This window comes from Astatotilapia calliptera, chromosome 17 (genome assembly GCF_964374335.1).
Source record: "Astatotilapia calliptera chromosome 17, fAstCal68.1, whole genome shotgun sequence".
NCBI classification, from domain to species: Eukaryota; Metazoa; Chordata; class Actinopteri; order Cichliformes; family Cichlidae; genus Astatotilapia; species Astatotilapia calliptera.
The window spans coordinates 23,323,490-23,350,488 of NC_137438.1; the positions used below are offsets into that span (position 1 = coordinate 23,323,490).

A 26,999-nucleotide genomic window follows, 5' to 3' on the forward strand; every position below is an offset into this window, starting at 1 on the left:
ATGAAAATTAATTATAGACAGGCTGAGGACAGACGAGGTGAGGCAGCGACAATATCTCCAAACAACAATGAGAAGAGAAGGCGTCTCAAACAGATGAAAACAGAAGATTAAAGACATTTGCTCACCTGGTTGCCGCCGCTCTTTGGATTCACAAAAACCAAGATGGGCTTCATGAGGGGAGAGGGGAGAGGCTTCAGCATGAACGGACGCCATTTAGACTCCTAAGAGATCAATAAGATCAAAATATTAGAATGTTCACATAACATAAATGTTAAAATCATGATCCATTCAATATGGTGCAAAGTTTGGGCATATATGATGACTGCTGAGAAATTTTAGCTTGATATATCAATTTTTGTATTTTATGAAAATCAGTCGGTCGATCCAGTTCCAGATGGTGGAGCAGAAGCCCGCGATGATTTGAGATCAGATGACCCTAATAATCCAATAATAGACTGTATAGCAAAGATGGACATAGCTTCCTAGAGCTTGGTTTGATTTGGCAATTTTGGTGTTGTTCTTTTTTTCTTCTTTAAACTAAGCATGAGAGCGAGGTGTGGACATGACTGAAAAACAGCTCTGCACAGATACAATACCGACAGGTTAGCCATGCCCTCAGTTATATTCTACTTCCTCCTCCATATTTTTTGTAAATATTTTTTCATCATGCTCAAGTGAAGACTAATAAAAGAAAAATAACTAAGAAAACATTTAGTGTGTTTAAAATGAAAAGAAATAAGGTAACTTCTCCAAATACCTCTACTCGATCTAATTTTTTTGCACAGTTAGAGCAGTCGCCCCCTGCTGGCCATCAGAATCCAGGCAGATTTAAAGCAAGAATTTTTCATTTCATACCTAAATGAAGTCGATGTTTTATAAACACAGTTTGAAGTCAGCCGGCAACGACTTTTATTTAGTTTAATGTTTTTTTTTTTACTTGAGTCGAGATCACATGAAGGATAAACATGAGCTAAAAATGTATTATGACAGTGTAACTGATAATATCACTTACATCTAATCCCTTCTTGCTTGTCCTTCGTTTGAAAGATGTCCGCTTTTTTCTTCTGGCAGAGTTCTTTAGGGAGCTCTAAGGTACACATACACACACAGAGTTCAGTGGTTAGTTCACTGTCACCACGTCCCCTGTGATGGTAATTAAAAGTGCAATGAAGCATGTGACGCGACAGAGATATGCAGTATGTGTGTGCGTGTCTGTGTGTGATAACAGAGACACAATCCCAGAGTTCCCTCAGACAGACCAGACACGTGTCAGTTCGCATCTCATCATACCCCAAAAATCACACACACATTAGCACACACTGAGCTTGTGACATGCCTTCTTTTTGAGTCTTAAACTTAGATCGACAAAATCATTTCTCATTACTGTCACAAGATGACACCCAGTGAACTTTATCAACCAGCAGAGCGATCGAGGAGGGTGCTCGGCGAGGGTATGAGCATACCTGTGGTTTCCTGACTTTGATGATCCAGGACGGTGGTACTATGACACCGGCGTGGGCCCCCAGTGAACACGGCTCCTCTATCTGGTGCAGCATGAAACATGTTACCTTGTTGTGGAACTGCAAGGAGAAAAAAAAGCCCAAAAAAACACTCCTCAGGGTCGTGTCATGCGCTAAACTTGCAATCCAAACTATCATACATGTTGTGCCAATGCTGCTATCCTGTATATATTGTACATACTATTGTTTGAGTACTTACGATTGTTTTTTTTGTACTTTTTATATTTTACATTTATATTTATTATTGAAACTTGCACCAAGGGAGTGGCACTCCAATTTCGTTGTACTCTGTACAATGACAATAAAGGCTATTCTATTCTATTGTCCGTGTGTGGTGCTCTAACACAGCTGTTTATAAGAAAAACAAAACACCCTGAGTGCCAATATTTGCTTCTCTTATGCTACCTCAGTGGTGTCAAACATAAGGGTCGGGGGCAAGAACTGGCCCACCAAAGGCTCCAATTCGGTCCAAGGATGGCTTTGGAAAGTATGAAGGAAGGCAGCGATTTTGGACTTTTAATTGTATTTTCAGAAGTTTTACAGCATCTCCTACTGACATTGCCATTCATGCGACACCAGAGAATCTGAGAAATAGATACACATTTAAAAACAGAACTTCCTGGGTTTTTTTGGTTAGGTTTGGGTTTTTTTAGCTACAATAGAATTTTCAATATTTTTATGGAGGATCTGCAGTAAGTAATGAATAAATAAAAAGATAATAATTATAGCTGACAGATTTCTTCCATTAACTACAGCATCTACTGTTGAAATTGCACTTCTATTTTCCTATACTAAGATATGTGAAGGATTCAATATGTAGTTAAACTTCTTTACACTGACAGTAAGGACAGTTTCACTGATCTGGCCCATATAAGGTCAAAGTGACATCCCTGCTCTGTGTGACAGAGGTGCTTTGCTTCAGTGATACTACCAGTCCTCTGGCTCCAGCCTTGAGGCGGGTTATTGATCATTTATGTACCCAACGTTTGCTTTATTTTGTGGCTGTATTAGAAAATCAGCTGTAGAGACAGCAGGAAATAAAGGGAGCCACAGACATTAAATGGGTGCAATTACAGTACTGAACCTATGACATATTCCCTGTTCTGGGAACATTTTGAATTTATGTAACCATATACAAAAATATTAAATAGGTTCAGTTACTCTATTGAGCCCATGACACATGTAATATTTTTAAATAATGCAACCACATTTTCAAAAAACAAGGACGTGATGCATCATTTTCTTTAAGGTGCTTTCCTTCAGTGACACTAGCAGTTCTCCGCCTCCAGCCTCGAGACAGATTGGGTACATAAATGATTGATTATCTTTACTTTACTGTATGGCTACATTAGAAAATCAGCTGTAGAGACAGCAGGAAATGAGAGACTGGGGGGATTACAGATGTGTCAGTACAACCAGCCTATTCATGAGTGGGGTCTACATGACCTTGTTAATGTGGAAATAATAATAATAACAAATGATGTCACTCTAATATATATTTGGAAATAGGTACAGAAACTTCCTGTAGTGCTTAAGTTTATATTTAATCCACTTCAATGCACAATACAACTTGTATTTCCCCACTAATAACATCTTAGTGGGGTTAAATATCATATTTACTCGTGAATTAACGGACTTACGGCCTGTTTACACCACGAACAACTGATGGCGATGATTTCTTTACTGTGGAAGAACTTCTGCTGAAAACTCTGCAGAAACAAAGAGGCAGTCTGCATGAACAGGAACAACATCTGTGTGCAGCTGCATGTGTTTTTGAGTGCAAACTCACCTTTCCACACTGTCTACATTTCCCCTCTTGTCGTCGTCTGTGAACCCAGTGGTGTCTGAGGATGTTCTGCCGGCAAACACAGAAACACAATTTCTTTCACTTAACGCCTCAAACAAAAAGCCGATTCCTCCCTCACATTTATGCAGCTACACACTTACATCTCTCAGGGTTCGGGATCCTCCCTCTCTGAAAGTCGGCTTACATCGGAAGTTTATCTAAAAAAAGAGATAAGCTGTAGTTTCCATCTGGGGAGGTTGTTTTTCACAGCTACATTTTTACAGATGCTCCATAAATGCATCACATGCAGGCAATCGTTAAGCTACTATTTTGAAAAGCTGACATCTATAATTATAATGATACACTCACTGAATGTGTGTGTGTGTGTGTGTGTGTGTGTGTGTGTGTGTATTATGCCTGTACAAAATTGGCAGATTAGGGTTTTAGTTTTCCCGAGAATCGCTCATTCAGACTAAAAATTAACATAAATCATCTGTAGCTGCCGTTGGGAATTTGTTTTATTTATGATCACAAAAATTATATATCTTTTCCAACTGCCTTAAGACTTAGGGTTAGTTAGAATTACTGTTAGGATTTGGTATTTGACTGAGATGGCTAAACTTAGGGGTGAAAGAGTTTGGAATATATTCATGCTAAAACTCATTTTAATTTTATTGTGCCAAATCACAACAGCATTTGCCTCAAGGCGCTTTAAATTGTAAGACCCTACAATAATACAGAGAAAACCTCAACAATCAGACCCCAGTGAGCAAGCACTTGGTGACAGTGGGAAGGAAAAACTCCCTTTAAACAGGAAAAACCATCCGGCAGAACCAAGCTCAGGAAAGTGCAGGCATCTGCTGTGACTGGTTGGGGTGGGGAGAGGAAGCCAGGACAAAACCAAGATCAGTGAAACTTTGATGCACAGACATAAAGACCTTTCAAAAATTATTAGTAAGCTACAGTAAACTTTATTACATCAGAGCATCTTTAACCACCTGAGAGCCCGAATTCTCACATCTCAACATTGCATTTAGGCTTTTCTGAACCTTATGCATCAATTAAATGTTTTATACTTTTAAACAGTGGCGAATTATTGTTTTATCTCTTGTAAAGGTTCATGTGAGAATTTAGTAAGAGCCAATCAAAAGCCAAAATGGGAAACTTATTAGCCAGTCATGTTGCAAGTCAACAGCAGAGGTCCAATACAGTTTAAACTGTGTGGTGGAGAGCATACTGCCTTGCTAAGTACAGGGGTAGTGCTAGTACTAGTAGCATTCTTACTAATTCATAATATGGACAAGTATTTCATATAATCAGTGCTCTGGAGAATGAGCAGAGACATATCACCACTCTGAATTGATCTGTTAATAAAGCAGTAATGTTGTCAGACTTCTACATGCACAGTAGAAGTATGGCTTGAAGGGGAAAAGGCTTTTTAACCTAATGTTCAGGCACAGTCATTAAACTTTACTCAGGTACTTTGCAGACATTTTTCATGACTCAGTGACCACTGAAGTTAAGTTACGGCTCTCACGGCATTGATTTAAAAACAACCTTCATGTGCTTGTAACTGCCCAGAGGCTTTGTCAAGTGTAAGACTCATTTCAAGAAAGATTTCCGATTTCATGGAGTACTTCATGCAATAACCCTTTGGAAGGTAATACCTGTAAGATAAGCAGCACATTGGTTACTACAACCCTGTTAAACCCTGTGTATAACCTGGAGTTGTTTTTAGTCTCATGTGTGCTTGTGCTAATAATTAGTAAGGTATTTTGATTCTATATTCAGTTTCTTATATAACTTTTCAATTTTATTTTAAATTTTTACCAATTATTACTTTAATTATTACTTTTTATGTTTAATGTTTTGGCTGCTGTAGCTTTTGGGATAAATAAAATATATGTTTTCTTATCATGCCTCGGCTTCATTTAATTTACATAGGGAAAGAAAATAACAAATCTTATCAAAGGCATTTAAAGATCTTAGAAATAATGGAACAGCTATTTAATATTATATTTATTTGAGTCTCAGAACCCAAGAGCATAAACCAGGGATCGAGAACTATGACAAAAATGAAGTATGAACAATAAACTCTGTGTGTGTGTGTGTGCGTGTGTGTGTGTGTGTGTGTGTGTGTGTGTGTGTGTGTGTGTGTGTGTGTGTGTGTGTCTGTGTACTATGGTTACATATCTTTGTGGGGACAAGAAAAATTGGAAGTTTGCAATACTTGTGGGGATCAACAGCCCTTATGTGGATAAAATACCCATCCCTACAAGTCTGAAAGCATTTTTAAGACTCAAAATGTGGTTTTAGTGACAGGGTTACAATCATGGTCAGGGTTACCTGACTCAGCACCGGGTCTCCACAAGGATGTGTTTTGAGTCCCCTCCTGTTTACGCTCTACACATCCGACTGCTCCCCTACCCATCTCTCAAACACCATCATAAAGTTCGCGGATGACACCACAGTGGTTGGACTCATCTCAAGGGGGGATGAGTCGGACTACAGAGATGAGGTCAACAGACTGACTGAGTGGTGTTCAGTTAACAACCTCCAACTGAACACCACGAAAACTAAAGAACTTATCTTGGACTTCAGGAAGGGCAGAGCAGACCCGGCCCCACTTTACATTCACGGGAGCTGTGTGGAGAGGGTACACTCCATGAGGTTTCTGGGCGTGCAGATATCTGATGACCTCTCCTGGACTGCAAATACTACAGCGGTGGTTAAAAAGGCCCAGCAGCGTCTCCACTTTCTGAGAGTGCTCAGGAGGAACAACCTGGAGGAGAGGCTGCTGGTGACATTTTACAGAGCCACCATAGAGAGCATCCTAACGTACGGCATAACAACATGGTATGCAGGGTGCTCAGCTGCAGACAGGAAAGTACTGCAGAGGGTCATCAACACAGCCCAGAAGATCACTGGCTGCTCTCTGCCCAGCCTGGAGGTCACTGCAAACTCTCGGTACCTCAGCAGAGCTGGCAATATCATCAAGGACCACTCTCACCCCAGCAACCAACTGTTTGAACTATTACCGTCAGGCCGACGGTACAGGTCACATAAAACCAGGACAAACAGATTCAGGGATAGCTTCTTTCCCAGAGCTATCACCGTAGTAAATAAGCACAAAAACAACTGAACCTATTCCATACCGTCACTGTCATTATATTATGCTGCTATTCATACTGTCATCATTTTAATGCTGCTATCCTGTATATATTGTACATACTATTGTTTGAGTACTTACGATTGTTTTTTTTGTACTTTTTATATTTTACATTTATATTTATTATTGAAACTTGCACCAAGGGAGTGGCACTCCAATTTCGTTGTACTCTGTACAATGACAATAAAGGCTATTCTATACCCATACACATACTGTGTGTGTGTGTGTGTGTGTGTGTGTGTGTGTGTGTGTGTGTGTGTGTGTGTGTGTGTGTGTGTGTGTGTGTGTGTGTGTGTGTGTGTGTGTGTGTTACCTTTTCTAGTTGCTCCATGCAGCCGGTGTGAACAACAATCTTACAGGCTGCACATTTCCTCCTGGGGGCCGACTTCTTAAAAAGAGAGTACAAAGGGCAGAGTAAGACACACAAAATCCACACAGCACACAGCAAATGAAACAAACGCAAGCAGTGTAAGAACACACTAACAGCAACCTGCTGTTACACACTGGCAAGATGTGCTCAAGGTCCCCCAACATTTTACCTTTACTCCAGTTCAGTTTGAAAAGCAGTGGCAGACTTTTATTAGCACCACTAACAGCACAGTGACACTCCAGGCTTGAGGAGTCCATTTCTGTTATTTTTTTCACCAGCCATTATTCAAAATGGAAAAAATAAGGATTTTAAGAACATTAGCTTATATTTCAGACTCTTCTATAGATATAGGTGTCACTACCCAATCTTTAGAGAAAATGTCTTTTATGTTACTTTCATGTCAATATCAACATAAAAAAAAAAACAAAAAAAAAACCTTGATATCTTTGCTTGGTTCTACAAAGAACTTCAGATTATTGGCTAATTTTTTTTCTATTAAAAGAAAAAAAAATTCTAATGTTGTGTATGTTTTTTTTCTTTAAAAAAAAATGCAAAAATACATAAAAATCATGAATAAAAGCCATATGTTGTTAATATATACATTATCACTAATAAAATACATACGATTTTTTGTGAACCACTAAAATAATAATAATAATAAATAATTTTTCACCAATTTGATAAATAATTGTGCATATTTTTAACTGAATTAGTTTTATATAACTAATTCAGTTTTTTTTTTAACATTTTCATTCATGGATTACAAACTACATTAAAAAAAATCAGCAACCACAGTCCTTACCTTTTAACAGTTTATGTACAGTGAATGTAATAATATATTTAATCATTTAAATATTTTATCCTGCATTGAAATTTCTAAAATCTAAATTGAAATTTAGATAATTTGTTTTAAGCTGATTTACGTACATTTAAGCCATTTTATCTAGAGCAGTCACATACTGCATAACGTTTATAGACTTTTATGGTGAAAGGAATGTACAAAAAAACAAATGAGGCTTGGACGAATTCATCGTAGGAAGACCCACTGGCTTGTAGACGTGGGTTTTAAAACTTAATTTTGGTATCCTGGTTATTTGAAATAAGACATTACGAGGGTCAGGTGGCCTAACCGAGACCAGCACTGAAGTTCTGGTTACAGTGAGATAATTACAGACAAAATTATTTCACAAGAGTCGCCCCCTGTTGGCCATTTAAATGAATGCAGGTTTAAGGTAATTTAGCTTCAGCTTCAATTTCCAGACCCAGAAAATAATCTTTACTGCTGTGGGGCTGGGAAAAACACACAAACACACACACAAAAACCCACAAAAAACAAATCTCTAAGGTAAAAGAATGAATTAAAAGCGCAGAGTAATTTATCACACAGTGACTGGCAAAAAAAAAGCAAACACTCAAGATGCCAAAGTGCGATTTGCCTTCAATAAATAACACTGCCGTGCTTCCCTTGCTCTTGCAACAGACAAACTACTCATTATGAGTAATAATATGACAACTAATAATGGAGTGGTCTCATCTCCAGTCAATGAGTTCACTCTTGAATGTCACACTGAGCAATACTCAGAGCTACTCCCACGAACACACACACACACAAAAGGAAAAGAAAAACCCCCCCAAAAAACAACAACAACAAAAACAACGTTTCACCCTCATTTTTCATGGGTTAGTAGCTCTGAATGTTCTGCTTGGAAAGCCCCGCCACAAGATCAGCTTCTTACATGAACTATCATGCTGAGACAAGCAAGACATCCTTTTTCAAGATGCCACAAGAGTTAAAACTCCAAGAAAAATGAAGGTTCTAAACAGAGGAACTTTATTTATTACACACAAAATACATTTTTAATGGTCATTGTCAGGGAACTTTAAACAGCTGTGTAAAACAATTAATGTCCGGTAGCCTTTTAACAGCATGTTTTTCACAGAAAAGGAAACAAAGTATGACATCATTTTACTTTACACATTTTACAATCACCAAATAACCAGTAGTTATAAAGCACTACAAATTTTAAACCAGTCGGGCAAAGCATTAAAGCCTTGAATAAATACTCCTGCCTAACACTGCTGAACTCAGGACCAGGATAGGGAAGTTTCCCAGAAGAGCGCTGAGCTGTAATCAGATCAGCAGTCTCATTCAGTTTACCTATGAGTGGATTTAAGGTATGGCTGAGCAGAGAGACAAGCATTGGGACTGAGGCATTTAAATGTGTTATCAATGGAATCATACTCAGCCACAATCCCAGTAGATCAGCTGATTTCAATGCCAGCCAGCATACAGTTGGTGGGCCAGATTGTGGCTTTGTATCACACCTCCAACCACATCGCTCTATCAAGACAATAATCATAATATAGCGAGAATGAGGAGGTCCCAGGCAGGAGCCGAGCCATGCCATCAAATATAGATTTCAGTAGACAAAAATAACAATATTCCTTTAAGTAAGGTGGTCCTCACTGAAATGATGCTAAAAACATCAATCCAATTAATCAAAAAGAAACAACCCCAGAACATGAAGGATACTAAGAAGACTTCATGAGTGTTTACTAACCGGCATGTCTAAGTACAGTAGTACCATGTCTGAGGTGAGGCGGACACTGTACCAGTCTGTTCTGCTGAATAGAGAGCTGAGCATTTAGGAGAAGATGTGAATTTACTGTCTGATTGATCCTCAGCTCTGCCCACAGGCTGTGGGTACCGAACTAAAGAGTGAGATGCAAGCAGCAAACAAGCTTCTAGGTCTGGGCTCAGCCTCAGAGATGGGGTGAGGTTTCTGAGGTGGTTCCCAAAACGATCTGTCGTTTTCCAACACAATATGCATTCACAAGAGTAACGCAAGGTGGAAATTCTTTTCACACCATGTCCAAGCTTGAAGATTGGCAAAACAACACTGATGGAATAGTCCCTTCTTGTCCCAGAAAGAGGTTTGCCATCATTTCTGAAAAAATTTCTTTAACCATCTGTACCCCATAACAGCCATGGCCAACTGGCGTGATGCTACGACTGTTGGTGTATAAAAACCGTTTTGTACACACTACATTTTAACATATTTTAGGACACTCAAGCCTTAGCTGGCATAATCTGTTTTGGTTATAGCAGACTTGTTGTCAGCTGTCTGGAGATGGGAGTGTTGCATGACTGACAATGATAAATAAATAGAATAAATGGAGAATAAGTCATCATTTTAATGCACATTTTATTGTTTTAGAGCCACGACTTGAGTTCAAGAGGAGGATGAGGTGTAGATGAGGGAGGACAGAGCAGTGGTGGAGGAGGCCGATGAAGAGTAGGAGGCAAAACAGAAAAGAGATGATGAGAATAACATTATGAAATGTGCAACTGTACAAATCTTAATTGGTCAAATATAATTTTAAAGAGCTACTTGTGATCTGTAAATCAAAACTAACTTATAACTGAGACTTTACATAACTTTTTTTTAGCTGTAATCAGGTGTTTAGAATTTGTAATCAGATTTCTCTTTCTTTCAGAATTCCCAGCAATCTGGAATATTCCAATAGAAACATACCAGGGTATAGAGGATTGAATGGACTGAATGGAGAATGGGTGGATGGACAGATGGACAATAAACTGGACTGGGCTAAAAACACCACAGCACTTTACAGGAAGGGCCAGAGTCGTCTCTATTTTTTGAGGCGACTGAGGTCCTTCAACATCTGCCAGAAAATGCTGAGGATTTTCTATGAGTCTGTTGTGGCCAGTGCGATCCTCTATGCTGTTGCATGCTGGGGGAGCAGGCTGAGGGTCGCAGATGCCAACAGACTTAATAAACTGATCCGTAAGGCCAGCAATGTTGTGGGGATGGAGCTGGACTCCCTCAAGGTGGTGTCGGAGAGGCGGATGCTGTCCAAGATAAAGAGAATGTTGGATAACACCTCCCACCCACTCCATGACATGCTGGTCAGTCACAGGAGCTCGTTCAGTGAGAGACTGAGATTACCGAAAAGCACCACTGAACGACACAGGAAATCATTCCTGCCTGTGGCCATCTCCCTGTACAACGCATCCACTTAACACACTGTTTGCTGCTACAACTACACATGTTTCTTTTCCAAATATTTATTTATAAGTGACTTATGTATGTATGTATGTATATTTATGTATATATTGTACTATTCTTAGTTAGCGTATTGTCTGTCTTGTCTTAATGTTGGTTTAAAATGGAGCACTGTAACAAAAAATAATTTCCCCCAGGGATCAATAAAGTATTCTGATTCTGATTCTGATTCTGATTTATGGATGGGTGGATGGTAATCCATGATTATGAAGCATGCCATGGAGGTCTTTACTTCCTTTTCAAACACTCTTTGTTAAGCGTGTAATAGGAGAGAGGAGGTATTTTCTGCAGCATTTGCCTTACATGAGGTAAAAACCTCAGCTGCTTCCTTCAGACAGCCTGGTTGCTCCTTCATGACTGAGATTAAATCGAGCTGATCCCGCTGAAAACAGGTAGGAATGTGTTTACTTACGTCAGCCACGACTTGTCAAAGCGATCTCAGATTCCTCTGAGGTCGGCATATCCTCTTGGACATTTATCTAACACAAATCACCACAGAGAGATTATTTCTTGCTGCAGCTCAATCTTGACAGCGTCTTAATGTGTTTTTATACGTGCACTATAATTACCTTCCATCAGTGGAAATGTACAAAGATGTCATTACATTAGTGTAGTGAATTAAAGGCTGTTTCTCAGCTCTGTATAGCAGGTGCTGTTTTTCTTGTAAGAGCTGAATAGATGGACAAAAGGTCAACAACAGCTCTCATTCAGACTCTTTCTTTGCAGCCCTGCATGCTTGTAGTCAACGACACTTCAGAACACACTTCCTTCTCTGTTTTTGGAGTAATTAATTCTCTGCTTTGTGGACATGTTTCACCTGAATCAGAGTGTGGCATCCTGTTTAAAATAATGCTTTGTTTTAGCATTTACAACAGAATACGAAACGCTCCTTTTGCAGAACACTGGGACCACCTGCTCTGCAAATGAAGCACAAATGATGTGTTTCAATGAGTGTTTCATGTGTGGCACTAAAAATCACAACCTGGTACTACACGGAAATTTTGTATTACCTGCTCCTGATGCCACATTTTAGAGTCATCATGTTTTTGCTTTTTGTTTTTGTCTCATTAACATAGCACCAGCAATAACAGGCCTTTTTATTCTGCAGCTGCACTAAAGAGACAAAACTCTGCTGCATGAAAAAGCTTTTAAGAATCAGATGTGTTTCGGGCAGCATTATTAGGTGCTGATATAAGAGACTCTGGTCATGGTTGATTCAGGCTGATTAACTCTGCAATTGTCACATTTCCACACATGCATCGACAGTTGCTTGTTGCACACAGCGAAACCTACAGAAAACCTACAGAAGTTCAAATAAAAGTCTATTTTTGCAGACAAACTACTGACTTAGTCTAGCACGATGTTGATGGCAGCCGTCTTACATTCTGTCGCAGGGTTGAGTCTAAAGGGGGTGGTGGTGGTGGGGGTGGGGGGGGGGGGGGGAATGGGGTGTACAAGACCACAACCAAGCCAACTAGCAATAGCTGATAAATTGGCACATCAACCTTTGGTCAATATAAGGTAACGTCTGGCTCCAAAACACCAACATGACAGAGGCCAAAACAATAAATGTCACCAGCTGCACTCCCAGATGGCAGAGTTGGAGGTCATCTGAACTTTGCAAGTGAATCAGATGAATGATATCGAGAGCAGCCACAACACTGACCTGGCCACTGAGTCGGCTGGTAGACGATAAAGACCTCCCCAATAGCTAATCATACTACACAACCGTAATGAATTGATAAACAGACAACTTCCTGTTTTTCCATTAACTACTCTAAAACTTTAAGGGACAATCTGAGTAAAGAGCTACCAGAACTTTTTCTGTATTTTTTGCACATTTATTTCTGACAATTTAAACCCAAACAGTTGCGCTGATCACAGTGTTTCTTTACTATGCAGAAAAAAGTTACTTCTTATATTAAGATATCAAAGGGACTAAATGTGTAGTTAAATGTCTTCACTATAACAGAAAGGAGAGTTTCTCTGGTCTGGCCCACTTAAGACCAAAGTGGGCTGTATGTGGGCCATGATATAAAATTAATTTAAGATGCCATTATATCCATTTTTTAAAATCAATTCAAACTGAAAAGATTTTTTAAAAATGCATTAATTAGCATTAGTTTTCATTTTCAGTTTCAAAAAGTTTCACTGAATGATTCACAGATGCTGCTAAAGGATAAAATTCTTAATAATGTGTGAGAAAATCATTTTCGAAGAGGGACCCAAAACTACTTCTACTTGGTTTGTATTCAGAAGGACACAAATATAAATACAAATAACAAAGCTGAGCAACATTAATAAGTCTCAGTTTTTGCATACCAAAAAGCTAAATGTCTAGGGGGAATAACGCCTAAACCAAATGCTTATGAGTGCATAAGACAAATATGAAACCTCCCTTTAAAAATACAAATATATACCAAAGCCTGAAGATGATGTACTTGAAAAGATTTTGGGACCTTTCGGGAGTTTTTTAGAGGATTTGAATCTAACAATAAGTCAGTCAGACTAGTTAGTTGTTCTAAACCATACATGTTTTGTTGCATTGTCTTTTTTCTGAAGTTCGCTTCTCTTTTTTTGAGGATCTGGGTACCGAGTTGATTACAAGGAGCAAAATCTTTTTGGGATTCTTTTTAGTCCAGTTATTTAATGTTCATAAGACCATTACTTAAAAGAAATAAATATACATATTCTAGAAAAAACAAAAGTCTTTCACTGTATCTGACATGCTAACATAGGATTTGTATAAGGACTATAGATTACTCACAGCTGTCTTTAGCACGCAGGTGTCCTCTCCAAGATAACAGAGCTCTCCTGAGCAGCTCGTCTCCATCCACAGGTGATCCCCATTCACTGCGTTCTCCTACGGAGAAGCAGACAAGAGAGAGAAAATGAGCGGGGAATAATCATAAAATTAGTCAACATTGTCTCACTCACATTTAACTGCAACCATATAGACATGAGCACATGGCAGCGAATGAGGTCAACAAGTGTGTCAAGCACATAACAGCCACTGCTGAGTAGGTGGGTAACTTCACAGTGCATGTTAATTTAAACACTACTGATTCATGTGCAAACACACTCCTACATGGAGTAATACATGTCAGTGTATATGCGTACAAAGACATTCAAGGTAAATGCATGCAGGCTGAATGTTTGAGTAAAATTGTGTCACCGGGTTTACTGCACAGCTGTGATCACGCTCCCTCAGCTCAGATGTGAATAGTTTTGCTTGCTCATTCATTCAGTAATGGAAAAATGGATTGGAAGACCTTTTGTTTCATTTGCTAATTATATAATTAACTTGTATTTGTTTAATTATCTTAATTTTGCACTTTCCTCTCTCTTTTGTGATTTTTTTGCAACATAAGAAAAACCCTGATTGTATTTCCTAATAACAGTATGTTGTATGTATATGACAACTTTAACTTCATTTATCAGCTTGGCAACTATCTTACAAAGTAAAAGTAAATAATTACTTTTTTTACTGGTTCACACTAGTTTCAAACATAAAATATATGGAATTTAATAATGTATAGGTCTGGATGTGGCTTTGTATGTGTATATCTATCTGGGACGACGCCTGGCTGAAATGGGAGGGTAATAAGATGACTCAGCTCAGTAGGACTTTGAGAATATAAAAGCTGGCCCAGAAAACCGGGAAGTAAAAATAATAATTAATAGGGTAAATCTCTGCCGTGGGGTCCCTCCATGTCAACATAACATTGGGGATTGACTAGGGTGTCCAGATATCCCTCTTCATGTGGGACTGCATGGCATTTTTATCCCTTGTCTCGAGATAATGTCCCACATTTTGACTGGTACTGTGGGACATGCACTTTTTTACTAAGTGAATATGAAGGAAAAGTTTTTATTACAGTCAGAAGATTCCTTTCGAATGCAGCACTCATCAAGGAAAGTAACAAACTTTGCAGATTTTGTTGAATATGACGGAAAAAACCACAAAGGAAATGAAGCAGCAGAATACTCTGAGAAATTGCTTTTGTCTATTTTGCAAGAGTTATTTTAAACTTTTATGCTGGGGCAAAATATGTAAAGTGACACATTATCCATGTCATAATTGGATAAAAATCACTACAACTGTAAAATATGGATCAAAAATTTTTAAGTTCAATGTGAACATTTCAGACTACCCCTGGCAAGACATGACATGTCCCACTTTGCCCACACAAACAGTCTTTGTCCCACTTTTACTCTGTTAGGATCTAAGAGATTCTGGCAAGATGGGTTTAATTTAAATCACTATGTCTTATTTACTTCAATCCAAGTTCAATTTTATGAATAATGTGCATAACAGCCAGAAGAGCATAACATGGTCCAACAGGAAGTGCAGTTCCTTCCCAAGCCAATGCAGGCATATCTTTAGCAATCGGGCAAAGAATCTGCAAGGCTTGAAGAAAGATTTCCACAATACGCATCTAAACTCTTTGTCTCCTGTACATTTAACGAGCTACAAAATGTAATGTGGCAAAAATATAGGTTCTTTAAAACTTATAAACACGCATTGTAAAATATAATTTTGCAGCCTTACAACTTTACAGTGACCTACATACACTAACCTTTCAAGGTCCTACATCAAGAGTAATGTGTTATTCAATGCAAACTGCATTTCGTTGCCCTGTACCTGTGCATGTGCAATGACAATAAAGTTGAATTCTATTCTATTCTATTCTATTCTATTATTCCAATATTTTATTTATAATAAAGAGTTACTGGCAAAAAGTTGAAGAAAGTAAACAGGCAATAAAAACTGTTATATCTGGTCTTTAAGTCTGACGTCATTAGCCGTGTCTGGGCCTAAACTCCGCTGCAGGTCCATAAGTCAAGCGATCACTGAGAGTTGAAAAACTGTCTAAATTCCTTCATCTGTAATAACATGATCAGTGTGGCTGCTCTACCAGGTGTAACAATTCAGTTGAACATCCAGGCATCCATAAAAACGGAATTTATGACATTTAACGGAATTAGAAGTTAGCAGGGAGTTAGCTCGCTAGCTTCCATCTAAATACAATATAGCATGTCCTGACTGCGGGGTTTCGGAAACAAATTAAGATGTACAGCTCTGCTATCACTTCCGACATAAATGAAGACAGAAAACTAAACAACAGTGACGTTTGTAGGAAGTTTGGCTACCTGGTATATAACGATGTGCTACGTGATCGCTAGCGACACAGCTATGTTAGCATAATAAACACAGTGAAGCTGGAGGATGAACGCTAACTTTTTTCCACTCGATAAAAGTTAACGTGAGGATTCCCGGTGGTCAGGGATAGAGATGGACCGATCCGATATTACGTATCGGTATCGGTCCGATACTGACCTAAATTACTGGATCGGATATCGGAGAAAAATAAAAAATGTAATCCGATCCATTAAATATCACGAAAGCACCTCACAAAACTTGCAACACGCCGTAACTCACCTCAGAACGTTAGCACGTCGGAGCAGTATGCATCACGTGATAGAGCGGCTGTGGCATGCGGGACCTGTCGGTGGTCTGGATAGCATTTGGAGCTTCGCTAGCAACCCCGCATTTCATCTCCGACAAAGTTATCCCCGAGAGAAGTAAAGCAAGTGTGTAAGTCCATCTCTGAATGTTTGTAAAGCATTCCTGTGTTAAGCTTAACGAGCGACTGCCTCTCGCTCTCCGGCTGCTACTTCAATCGTGAAACTGATCAGCTGATCGGGTTTTCTGTCACGAGTCCGTCTCTCTTGTTTGTTTTTGGTCCACTTTGCGCCAGAAAGAGGAAACCAGCGGCTGAACAACAGCAGCACGTTTAAGCTTGATAAGCTGTTGTTACAATTTATTTAATATTACTTTCTACTCGAAGATCTTTTTCTACGTAGCTGACTGCTAGATCCGCCCCTGCACAGTTACCAGCCAAGTTTAGCCAGGGGGGCCGATAGGGCATTAACTGGGAAAAGGGGGCACAAAGACATACTTTTCTTTCTTATTCTCATTTAAAATGTCGAGCTGTTAATAAATAATTATCTGACACCCAAAGTTTTAATTTGGTGTAAAATGAATAGAAGTCAATTACTGTATATAGTGACTATTAAGTCTAATATATATACCCTAGTAAGCTATAGTACTTTTTCCTTTGGGAAGGTACCATCTGTGCAGTCTGCAATTTTGTTGAAGAAAGATGTTGAATCTATTTAATATTTCTTGAAAAATAATTGATTTCTGTGCATTTTCTTTCACACTGCATCAAATTAAGGTTGATTACGTCGATTAAGCATCATGAGGTGGCGCGTGAGGGGTGGTTCCCTATTTTTTATTTATTTATTTTTGTTGTTGCTGGGAGTTGGAACCCTATTAGTTAGGTTGCTTAATATTTACGCTAAGTACTCTTTAAAATACCAGAATAGGGAGGATGGTGTAGGTCTAAGTTTATTAGATTGATCAGTATTGCTGAACTATGAAATATTTTTTTTGTATACAGGTATAACAGAATAGCTTTAGTGTAGTTGTTGTTTTAAACTTGAGTATGAACTTGCAGACTTGCAAAATGCAGCAAGATATTTTAAAAAACAGTTTTGTTGATTAAAAAACACTATATCGGATTCATATCGGTATCGGCAGATATCCAAATTTATGATATCGGTATCGGACATAAAAAAGTGGTATCATGCCATCTCTAGTCAGGGACAAGTGCAATTGCATGGTAGGATGCTGTAAACGGACCGAACTTCAGTCAGGAGAACAACTGACATAATCCATGCACAATATGAGGTTAGTCATTCATATACTGCTGCATGGGCTGGGCTGTAGTTACATGGTAACGTTTTAAAAACTGAGCTTTAAAATGAGTAGTGGTAAGAAAAACCGACAGTGATCACTGACTGTTTTTAGGGGCTTTTTGAGATTAAATAGAACAAGATACAGAGTATTAAAACATGTTAAAAACACAAAAGCCTTATTAAATGCAGGGTAGTTTGGATTCGTCACGTCAGCACTTAAAGACTGGATTACCTGCAAATGCCCCAAAATCTTTAAAAGCACTTTGAAATAACAATTTAATTAAAAAGAATCAGTCACTTAAATTTTTTTTAACCTCAACCAACTTTCTAGGGTTTACTGTGAGGAGCAGACATTCTGACGTTCCTGCATCTTTTATGAAGTAATTAATGTGGGTTTTATTGTCATAGTGCAGCACTTTTTTCATAAAGTCACAATAATTAGTGACAAACTAGAAAATCAATTTGAATGGACATTTGTTTAAATTTCCACTTCCTGTTACACATCTTCTACCAGTGTTCTGGCCCTGCTGGGAATATGGACAAACCCTTTTGGACTTATTAGCACCTAAAAGCAGACCTTAAAGGTCTCAATGAATCGACCCCTGAGTGTATATTAATGAGTGTCTGAGCACAGTGATAATATATGAGTGAGTGCATGAGAGCCGTGCAGAGAGATAAAGGGCAGCAATGACGTGCTGGAAGTGTCCCTACAGACGGAGCCCAAGGGAAATCTCAGATGTGAGCCCACAACTGTTTATCTACTTACACCTTCCTATTAATAATAAAGCACATTGCATTTGCTTTTCATTATTGATGCATGAATCATTTAGAGCACGGCTGTCAAACAAATGGAGCGTGGGACAGAAATGGCCCGCAAAAGGTTTCGATCCGGCCCGCGGGATGGCTTTGCAAATGTGAAAAATGGGGAAAGTGGAAGTCGTAAATGTTGTTCGTTTTTGATGGACAAAAACAAACAAAAAAGAAATTACATAAGAAATTAAGGTGTTTTTGAAATGTTTTGTATCACTGCAGATAAACCAGTTTGTTTTTGACAGTAGGTTCACAGTACAAATATATAAATACATAAAATACAATAAAATCAAATAACTAATGGAGGTAGTGGTACTAACACTAAAGGACAGAGGGTGGGGGTTTTTTTTAAATATATTTTTACACAACTTTTTCAGATGTCCACCCCATTTAACTCTTTCCCCCATAAAAACAACACATGACGACCTCCCCCGTATCCTTAATGACATGTTTGGACACCTCAGTATACATAGTTTGACATCCATTAACATAGAGTACCCTCACAAAGCCTCTATGTGGCTGGCAAATTTTCAATAGATACGACTAATTCTATGAAATGCACCTTTTCACCTTTACATATTCTTCTTGAGTTTGAAGCACTTTGATGTCTTTTTCTTGAATTTTGGAGGCTCATGTGAAAACGCTCTATTATTTTCTTTTCTTTGTCATGTTTTTTTTTTTGAATGGCTTTATTGTACCATAATCATAAAAAAAAAAAAATTGTTTCAAGTCTGCAAAGTTTTTGCACAAAAGAGTTTATGTAAGTAAAAAGAAAAAAAAACCTTCAGATGATTCATATGATTTTACAGCTTGGACCCAGAGTAATCTGATTTTATTAAATAAAACTAAATGGCAATGGAAGATTTGAAAGAAAGAAGGTGATAAACAATTTGAAAGAAAAACAACATGGAAAAGATTTTAAATTATTTCATGATTATAAAAAAACTATCTGCCTGCTTCAGTAATACTATTCAAAACTGTCTCATTGGTCTTTTTGCTTTCAGATTAGGTTCAATTCACATTGTCATCCTGGTGTATCATCAAAAAAACTGCTTCAATTATTTTTATCATTGTTTTAATGCATCTTTGACTGTTTTTGACGATTGTTTACTTGCCGTGCCACACACTGCACAATCTGGTGAATATTGCAGATTCATTGTTTTAATACCTGCTTTCACCAGATCACAAGCTCAGGTTTGGAGTGGCGCAACTGGAGACAGGAAGACAGGACTTTTTAAAAATACATTTATTGGGTTCTTTAACAGCATTTTTGACAATACTTTCCAATTCATGTTGACATTTCCTTAAGCATTAGCACTACATTTAAAACCCAAAGTGTTTTTAATCTGGTGCTTTTGAGTCGTGATTCATGTTTCTTAAATATAACCTATTAAATGTCGAATAATAAACCGCGTCACAAAGTCGTGACACATAAAAGTTTCTTTCCCACGCTGAGATAGAACGGCATTTTTCTTGTAAGGAATTAAAAAAAGGAAGGAAAATCAAATTACTGCTTTCCATTTCCACATGAACATATGGCTGTTGAAACCAGTCTGCTAACAAATCTGTTGGCATAAAAATGCAAATGTCGACAAGTGAATCAGCCAGACAGAATAGGGACAACACAGACTGGGACCAGGAAAAAAATGTCATCATTGTTCAGATTCACAGTTATATAAAATAAATGTGCATGTGCATTTCTGACCGTCCAGTCCACACAGGTACGTAGTTCCTTGGTGGGGCCGTTGGACGCAGGAGGAAGCGAGGGCTGAGGTGGGCCGAGGTAATGGAGGCCTGAGCGGGAAATCGCTTTCCTAAGAAACGGAAGGAAACACACGGTTATCATTGTCAAGATACTTCATAGTTCTCGGACTTTTCAGTATAATTTAGTACATTATTCATATTAGGAGGCTGTTTTCAAGCGGGCTCAGCTGGAGATATTTGAGGTGAACCAGGAACAGCTTGGCGGAGAGACTGCCAGAGCCACTTTGGGGTGACGAGAGAAGTCGCAGACAGATCTGTTATGTCAGAGGATGAGTCAGCAGTCATCTCTCGCAGACGCTCGCCCCATTATACTTCCTGTTGCAGTTTTCTTAAACTGACTCGAGTACATCTTTATCCACTTCAATTGTCCCTGACTCTTTCATCTCATAGCTCATCTATCTTCTTCTGCAAGTACACAGTACAGTCACCCACATGAGAGGGCCCATCTGTCTACATCTATTAACTGCTGATCTACGCAGACACCTCTGCAGTCTCACTGGCTTCAGTCAATGCAAGAGAAAGCAAAAAATAAATAAAAAAATAAATTAATTAAAGTGAAAATATGAAATGAGTGCTCTCCTTCAAGTTAAATCTGTGGATTTGTCTTTTTAAAAGACGAGACAACCGGCCTGTTTGAACAACAGTGAATACCCTAACGTGTCTATTAAAGATAAAGACAAAGTGTCACCTTTATTTGCAAACCACACCCACAGAATGCTGTTTGGCATGGCTTTTTATAGGCACACCAAGGGACTCTTTAAAGTGTTATGACCGGGGCTTTCAAATTCACACTAAGTTGGTAAAAATGAGAGAAGTTAATCATTTGGCATGAACAAGAAGTTTAGTAAAGGAGATGGAGATGCCAGAAAATTTGTTTGACAAGATTAACTTAACTTCACAAAAGTGATGTAGTTACTGAACTTTATGCTTTAATGTGTATTTCCCACCCAGTTGGCAGGTGGTTACCTGCTAACAGAAGAGAGAGAACTGTCACTGTGGCTAAACCTGAACCAAACCACATATGAGTCTGGGCTTTTAGGAAAGGGCAAAAGAGTACTGCTGTAAAGGAAAAGGGTGTGCTCCAACGCTACGGCAAAAAGAAAAGAAAAAAAGAGAGCTTTGTAGCTCAAACGCAAAAAAGTTACACACTGACAACTCACTGCTTGATTTCTGATTAAACTATTTATTTATAACTATTCATTATATTAAAATATACTACAGTAGAATACAAACTATTGCAGATCAGGAACATTTAAAACAAATCCTGAGTTGAGGCGATGAACAAGATGTTTATAGTAGCTAGTAATTATGGGCATTACCAAAGGTGTGTGGGTGTGTGCATGCGTGCGTGCATGCGTGTGTGTGTGTGTCAGTGGAAAAGGAGTATCTGACCCCCTGTTGAAAGTTTCAGTGGCCCTCTGTCTAAAATTATCAGCCAGGACAAAGAGGAGTCCACTTACACACCCTGTAACCTGATGACACACACACACACACACACACACACACACACACACACACACACACACACACACACACACACACACACACACACAAAAGTGCTCACAGCCCCTGAGATAAAAATAGCACACTGTGGATGACCGGAAATGAAAGGACGTATGGAGGCCGGACATATGCCGCATAAAACAGCGACCACACACAAATACCAGCGAAGTCTAACTGATTAAAGGACCTCGTTATTTAAGGCCTCATTTTTACACTTTTACTCCTCGTTACTCACAAAGTTCTCCACTCAGCTCTGAGGGCACTGCAACACAGTAAGTCCATTAGAGGAAGTAGCACATGCAGCGAGACTGAGCAAACCCAGAGTTTTTACTGGAACTGCTTATTCAGAAGTGAAACGAAAGGCAGAAAGCGAATATGCAAACATTTATCAGGTTTAAACAAGTTTGTGTTTCATTTTGTCTGCTGAGGTCGGACACACATTTGTTTAGGGACAATGGTGCGTTTGATGCTTGCCGAAACCAATTTTAAAAATCAACAAGAAACGAGAAATGAAAACGAAAAATGTTTCATTTTCTGCTGATTCACGTTTGACCTACTGCACCTATTAAATGAGTAAACAGGGTTTCTAATAAATTGGAAGTCAGACATATTGCTGGTGTTCACCACCCCTCATTTCTCAATGTTTTGTGAAGAAAATGGGTGTAGTGCAACCGTGAATGGAAATACAGCGGAAGGCAAAGACTGTTTGTACAATCACTTTAAAGTCAGTATTTTGTGTAACCACCTTTATTCTTCAACATAGCCGAAACTCTGAGGCCGATTTCCTGTAATTTCCTTAAGTAGTCTTCAGGAATAGTTCTCCAATAGTCCTTCTTCCTGAAGGACAATGAAAAGTTCTTATTTGGATGTTGGTTGCTGTTTGATGATCCCACACTTCTTCATTAATGTTGAGGTCTGGGTTCTGGGGAGGCCAGTCCATGACTGATTATGTTCCACTGTCTGGTTTTCTATCCAGGTATGCTTTTACTGTATGGTATTGCATCAAAATCTAACAGTACTCTTCTATGCTCTGTAGGGAAAACAAATATTATGCTAACTATGCCAAAACACTAAAATTTTACATAATTTAATGCCTGTCAAACATTGGCATTTTTCAAAGATGGTTGGAGTGGAATGAAAAGCAGTGAAAAAGCAGTCACTGCTTGCTGTAAAGTGCTATTCCTCAAGACCACTTTACAAAATTGCAAGGAGGTCTGGCTCCTTGGAAACTAAATATAAAGACTTTTGTACAGTAGTGTTCACCTGCACATTTGGACAATTGTGTTCATATTTCTCTGAGCCAGAAACACAGACAAAGGAAATCTTTCCTAAGCAATGCAACAACTTTCTGCAATGCAATGCATCATCTGAGAGCAAATGACCATCAGTTAACATTTCAGCCCTGTACACTACTTTAAACTGTGCATACTGAGCCATTATAATGTCACCTTAGTTTTTAAATTAACTTTGTTACTTTTTACTAAAATTATTAACATGTCTTCCTTCATATAAAACTTTTTACATGAAGTGTTGTATTTTATTCAAATTTGTACTTAAACGGACTGTTATTACATTGAAGACTTGTACTGTTTGCTAATTTTACTCTATGATTTTCTACTTAATTGAGCCATTTTCTGGGATGGATGTGCCACATATACTTTTTATGTAGACAGACCTGCACTAAACAAGATGACACAGAAAAAAAAACAAGACAGAGGGAAACACCAAAAAACAGAAGCGAGGATAAAAATGAAAGTAAGCTTGAAAAGTAAATTCCTGAAAGAATTTCCAGAACAGCAAATACATTAAAACAGGAACCCAAAACTCAAATACACAGCACTCTAGCACCATGAGCTCTTTCTTTAATAAATGCTGCTGTTACTGACGTTAGCGAGTATCGCTATCACAGATGACAGCCAAAACCAGGAAAATCAGATCCTTCAGAGAGACACAAACACATTTAACCCTGCCGCTTACTGCCGAGGATTATTGTAAACTGATTATGAGTAGTGTGTGTGTGTGTGTGTGTGTGTGTGTGTGTGTGTGTGTGTGTGTGTGTGTGTGTGTGTGTTGTTCATGGAGTTCTTACTCATAATGAAATGACCCTGAAATGAAAGTGTGTACCTGAGAGGGGTTTGTTGTTTTGTTTCCTCCTTTTGCGGGGGGGGGGGGGGCTTGTAGCCAGACAGACGGAAGTAGCAGTACCCTTAAAAAAGGCCCATTAGCATCACTCTCTTATTCAGAGGTCATGGGCCACCATTACATTTGAGTGAGTCCTAATCTACTAAAAGCAGACAGGATCACAGGAATTATAGCTAGCTCCTAAAAATCTAAACATAAAATGAAAGTGGTCTCTGAAACACACACACACACGGCATGCCTGACTTGGAGTTATTTTAAGCAAATTTGTCCAGAAAAAGTCTGCAGAAGCCCATCAATCTGAAAATAAATCTTCCTCAAAAGCAGTTAAATAAACAGGAACGACTCCTCAACACTGCAAATCCAAAAACAGGAAGTGTCTAAAGTAAAGACAAAAATCAACAGAGCAATTCACTGCACGGTTCACCCTGACCTGCAGAACTTCTAACATAGTTTTATTGCACTTGGACGGTTTTCACCCTCTTCAGTTTGAAGCACCAGTAGAAAATGATCCTGTATTATTACACCAAAAGCTACCCAGCAGTAGACAAATTAAAAACATCTCTACCTACACCATGAAAGTCCCAATATAATGGATATGATTCTACTTAAAGTACCTCAAAGAAATCTACTTAATTTTATTATTATTTATTATTTTCTTCCTACTTTCGCCAAGTGCTTTCTCATACTGGGTCATGATATCTGAACGAGGAGTTGTCTCTGTATTATTGAAGGGTCTTTACCTTACAACACAAAACGCCTTGATGCAAACAATAAGTTATCGATCACAATAATAATCCTCCTTTCTAACATTTAAACCTTTCCTATTCAATGTGACCCTAAAATTTTGACTGAACCTATAAACTCATCAGCAAAGTGTTGCTGATGTCATGGACACAGGCTGTTTTCCCCACACACCTCTATAATACAGAAGCTTTTGGGCATAAGAATGCAGGTTTAAAGCACGCACATCTTTTATCCTCATGACTTTGCAAGTTTAACAAAGGAAGAAAAGCTGTAAAATTATCAGTCAATATAAAATTATATTTTTGCCCAGTGCCCGTCCTTAGTAGCTTCCAGTGGAGATATCAAACTTTAATTTTGGACGTCACTTCTAAAAACTTGGAAAAATCTCATTCCAGTTCTAACACCACCTACTCTTCCTCTCTTCTTCCTTTCCTTTTCACTCATTTTTCCCCTTCACCATCTCTCCTCTTTTTTCTGAACACATCACTCTTCTTCAGTCCTCCTCCTCCTCCTTCCTCTCTCTCGCTCTGCTTTGTCATTGTGCACATCACCTTCACTTCTCTCATACCTCCCCCTCTAATCTTCCTCCATTCTCCTCCCACTGCTTCGCTCCTCCTCTCCCTCACGCTGCTGTCATCCTCTGCTCCCCTCCTCCTCCTCATTTCTCATCCTCCCTTCTTGTCTCATCTCCTTATTTCCAGCCTCCTCCTCCTCTTCCTGTAGAGGTGGGTTGTCGGCGTTGCCACGACAACGGCACAGCGGGAGCATCGGCAGCTCATCCAGTAATTGTATTGGTGGAGAATCTGCGTGTTGTGTGTGTGTGTGTGAGGAGCGTGTTTCAGCAACTTTACAGTAAATGCAGTTAATTAGACAGACACCCCATCACCCTATGTGGGATGACAGTGTGAATGTGGACACAAAGTCATACACATATACCGTCTTCAATACACAGCCCACACACTGAGGATGATGTAATTCGCCAAATGTTTTCTAAATACGGATCCTTTGCATCCACCGAGGGATCAACAGTTACTACAGCAGGAACTGTTTATGTAGTTTTTTCACTATTCCAGTGATTAAGGTGGGAAGAAGATATGATTCTCGAGGTGGGTGGTACGGATGATGTACAAGCCTACAATGGTTAATTTTCCTCCATAGCTGCAGTCATTTAACCAGTTTCTGAAAATCACTGTGTGGCCACAGAGGCGAGTCGTGCCTGTGCAACACTGCTCATGATCAAAGCTAAAGTGAGAACAAAAGTAATAGGCACAAAAATAAAAAGGCAGCTGCAAGTGGGAGGAATCGGGCTTAACATCTTCGGACTCCAGAAGATGTTGTGATTACGTGGGAGAAGCTGGTTAACAAAAGAGACAACTGCACCAGTGTGGGTTTACTCTGAAGTCAGTTTCTTTGCACAGACTGAGTATAATTGGAGAGAAATCCAAATGTAAAGGTTTACTTTTACTGAGAGCAACCACTTATTAGATTGTGTAGAAAAATGAATAAATATGCTTCATTTATTTAACTAATTGTGCCAATCCTAAATGTTAAGATTTTCCAGTCATGTCATAAGCCTTTTATACAGTGATGTTCTGTAAGGGGTTATCTTGTGAAAGGCCAGAAGCTGAAAATGTCACATCACTGTCTAGATTAGATGTGAATATATAATACATAACAGATTGTTTTTGTATAACAAACAGGTACTGGCCATAATCCAAGGTTAGTTTGCACCTCAGACATGGATTAACTTGCAGAAAGACCAAAGTTAAACTTACTTATATATTGATTGCTTACTTTAAAATCATCACACTGAATCCTGTAAAGGGGATGTGAATATTTTTATGAGATGCCACTTCTGTGGTGAATATTTATATATTGTTTATTATGTAGATCAGGGGTGGGGGAACTCAAGGCCTCAAGGGCCGGTGTCCTGCAGGTTTTAGATGTGTCCTTGATGCAACACAGCTGATTTATATGGCTGCAGGACACTGACCCTTGAGGCCTCGAGTTCCCCCACCCGCGATGTAGATGATGTATTTTAGGTTTACTTTGCATTTTTGTAAGGTTTACACTTTGTATGGATGCTACCCTGACCAGGTTTCCCTTTATAATAAAGGGACTTTTGTTAATACTTTTATTTAACCAGAAAGTCCCTTTATTGTGATTTACAGTGATTTAAAATTACCTCACGGCACTGCACACAAAGAGGGACTTCCAAACCAAAATAACCAATGTCAAAATTGATTTGTCTGACTCAATCAACTCCCACTGATGTTGGAATATAGTTTTGCAAGCAGCTACTGCAGATTCTTTCTGTATTACTTAGACTGAAACAATATAA

General features: G+C 38.7%; 1 protein-coding gene across 4 annotated transcripts in view; it reads right to left on the bottom strand.

Moving 5' to 3' along the window:
- The window catches only part of dgki (diacylglycerol kinase, iota), a 102,886-nt gene that overhangs the window by 32,388 nt on the left and 43,499 nt on the right, over positions 1–26,999 (bottom strand). For 3 of the 4 annotated variants that reach the window (XM_026147877.2, XM_026147878.2, XM_026147875.2), the window contains exons 2-10: positions 20,211–20,319; positions 13,698–13,793; positions 6,789–6,863; positions 3,468–3,524; positions 3,310–3,375; positions 3,161–3,229; positions 1,464–1,580; positions 1,013–1,087; positions 126–221 (exon numbers count right to left, since the gene is read on the bottom strand). In XM_026147877.2, coding sequence (XP_026003662.1) covers positions 126–221; positions 1,013–1,087; positions 1,464–1,580; positions 3,161–3,229; positions 3,310–3,375; positions 3,468–3,524; positions 6,789–6,863; positions 13,698–13,793; positions 20,211–20,319 — 760 coding nt within the window. The remainder of the gene's footprint in view (positions 1–125; positions 222–1,012; positions 1,088–1,463; positions 1,581–3,160; positions 3,230–3,309; positions 3,376–3,467; positions 3,525–6,788; positions 6,864–13,697; positions 13,794–20,210; positions 20,320–26,999) is intronic. The other variant, XM_026147876.2, reaches the window with a different exon arrangement.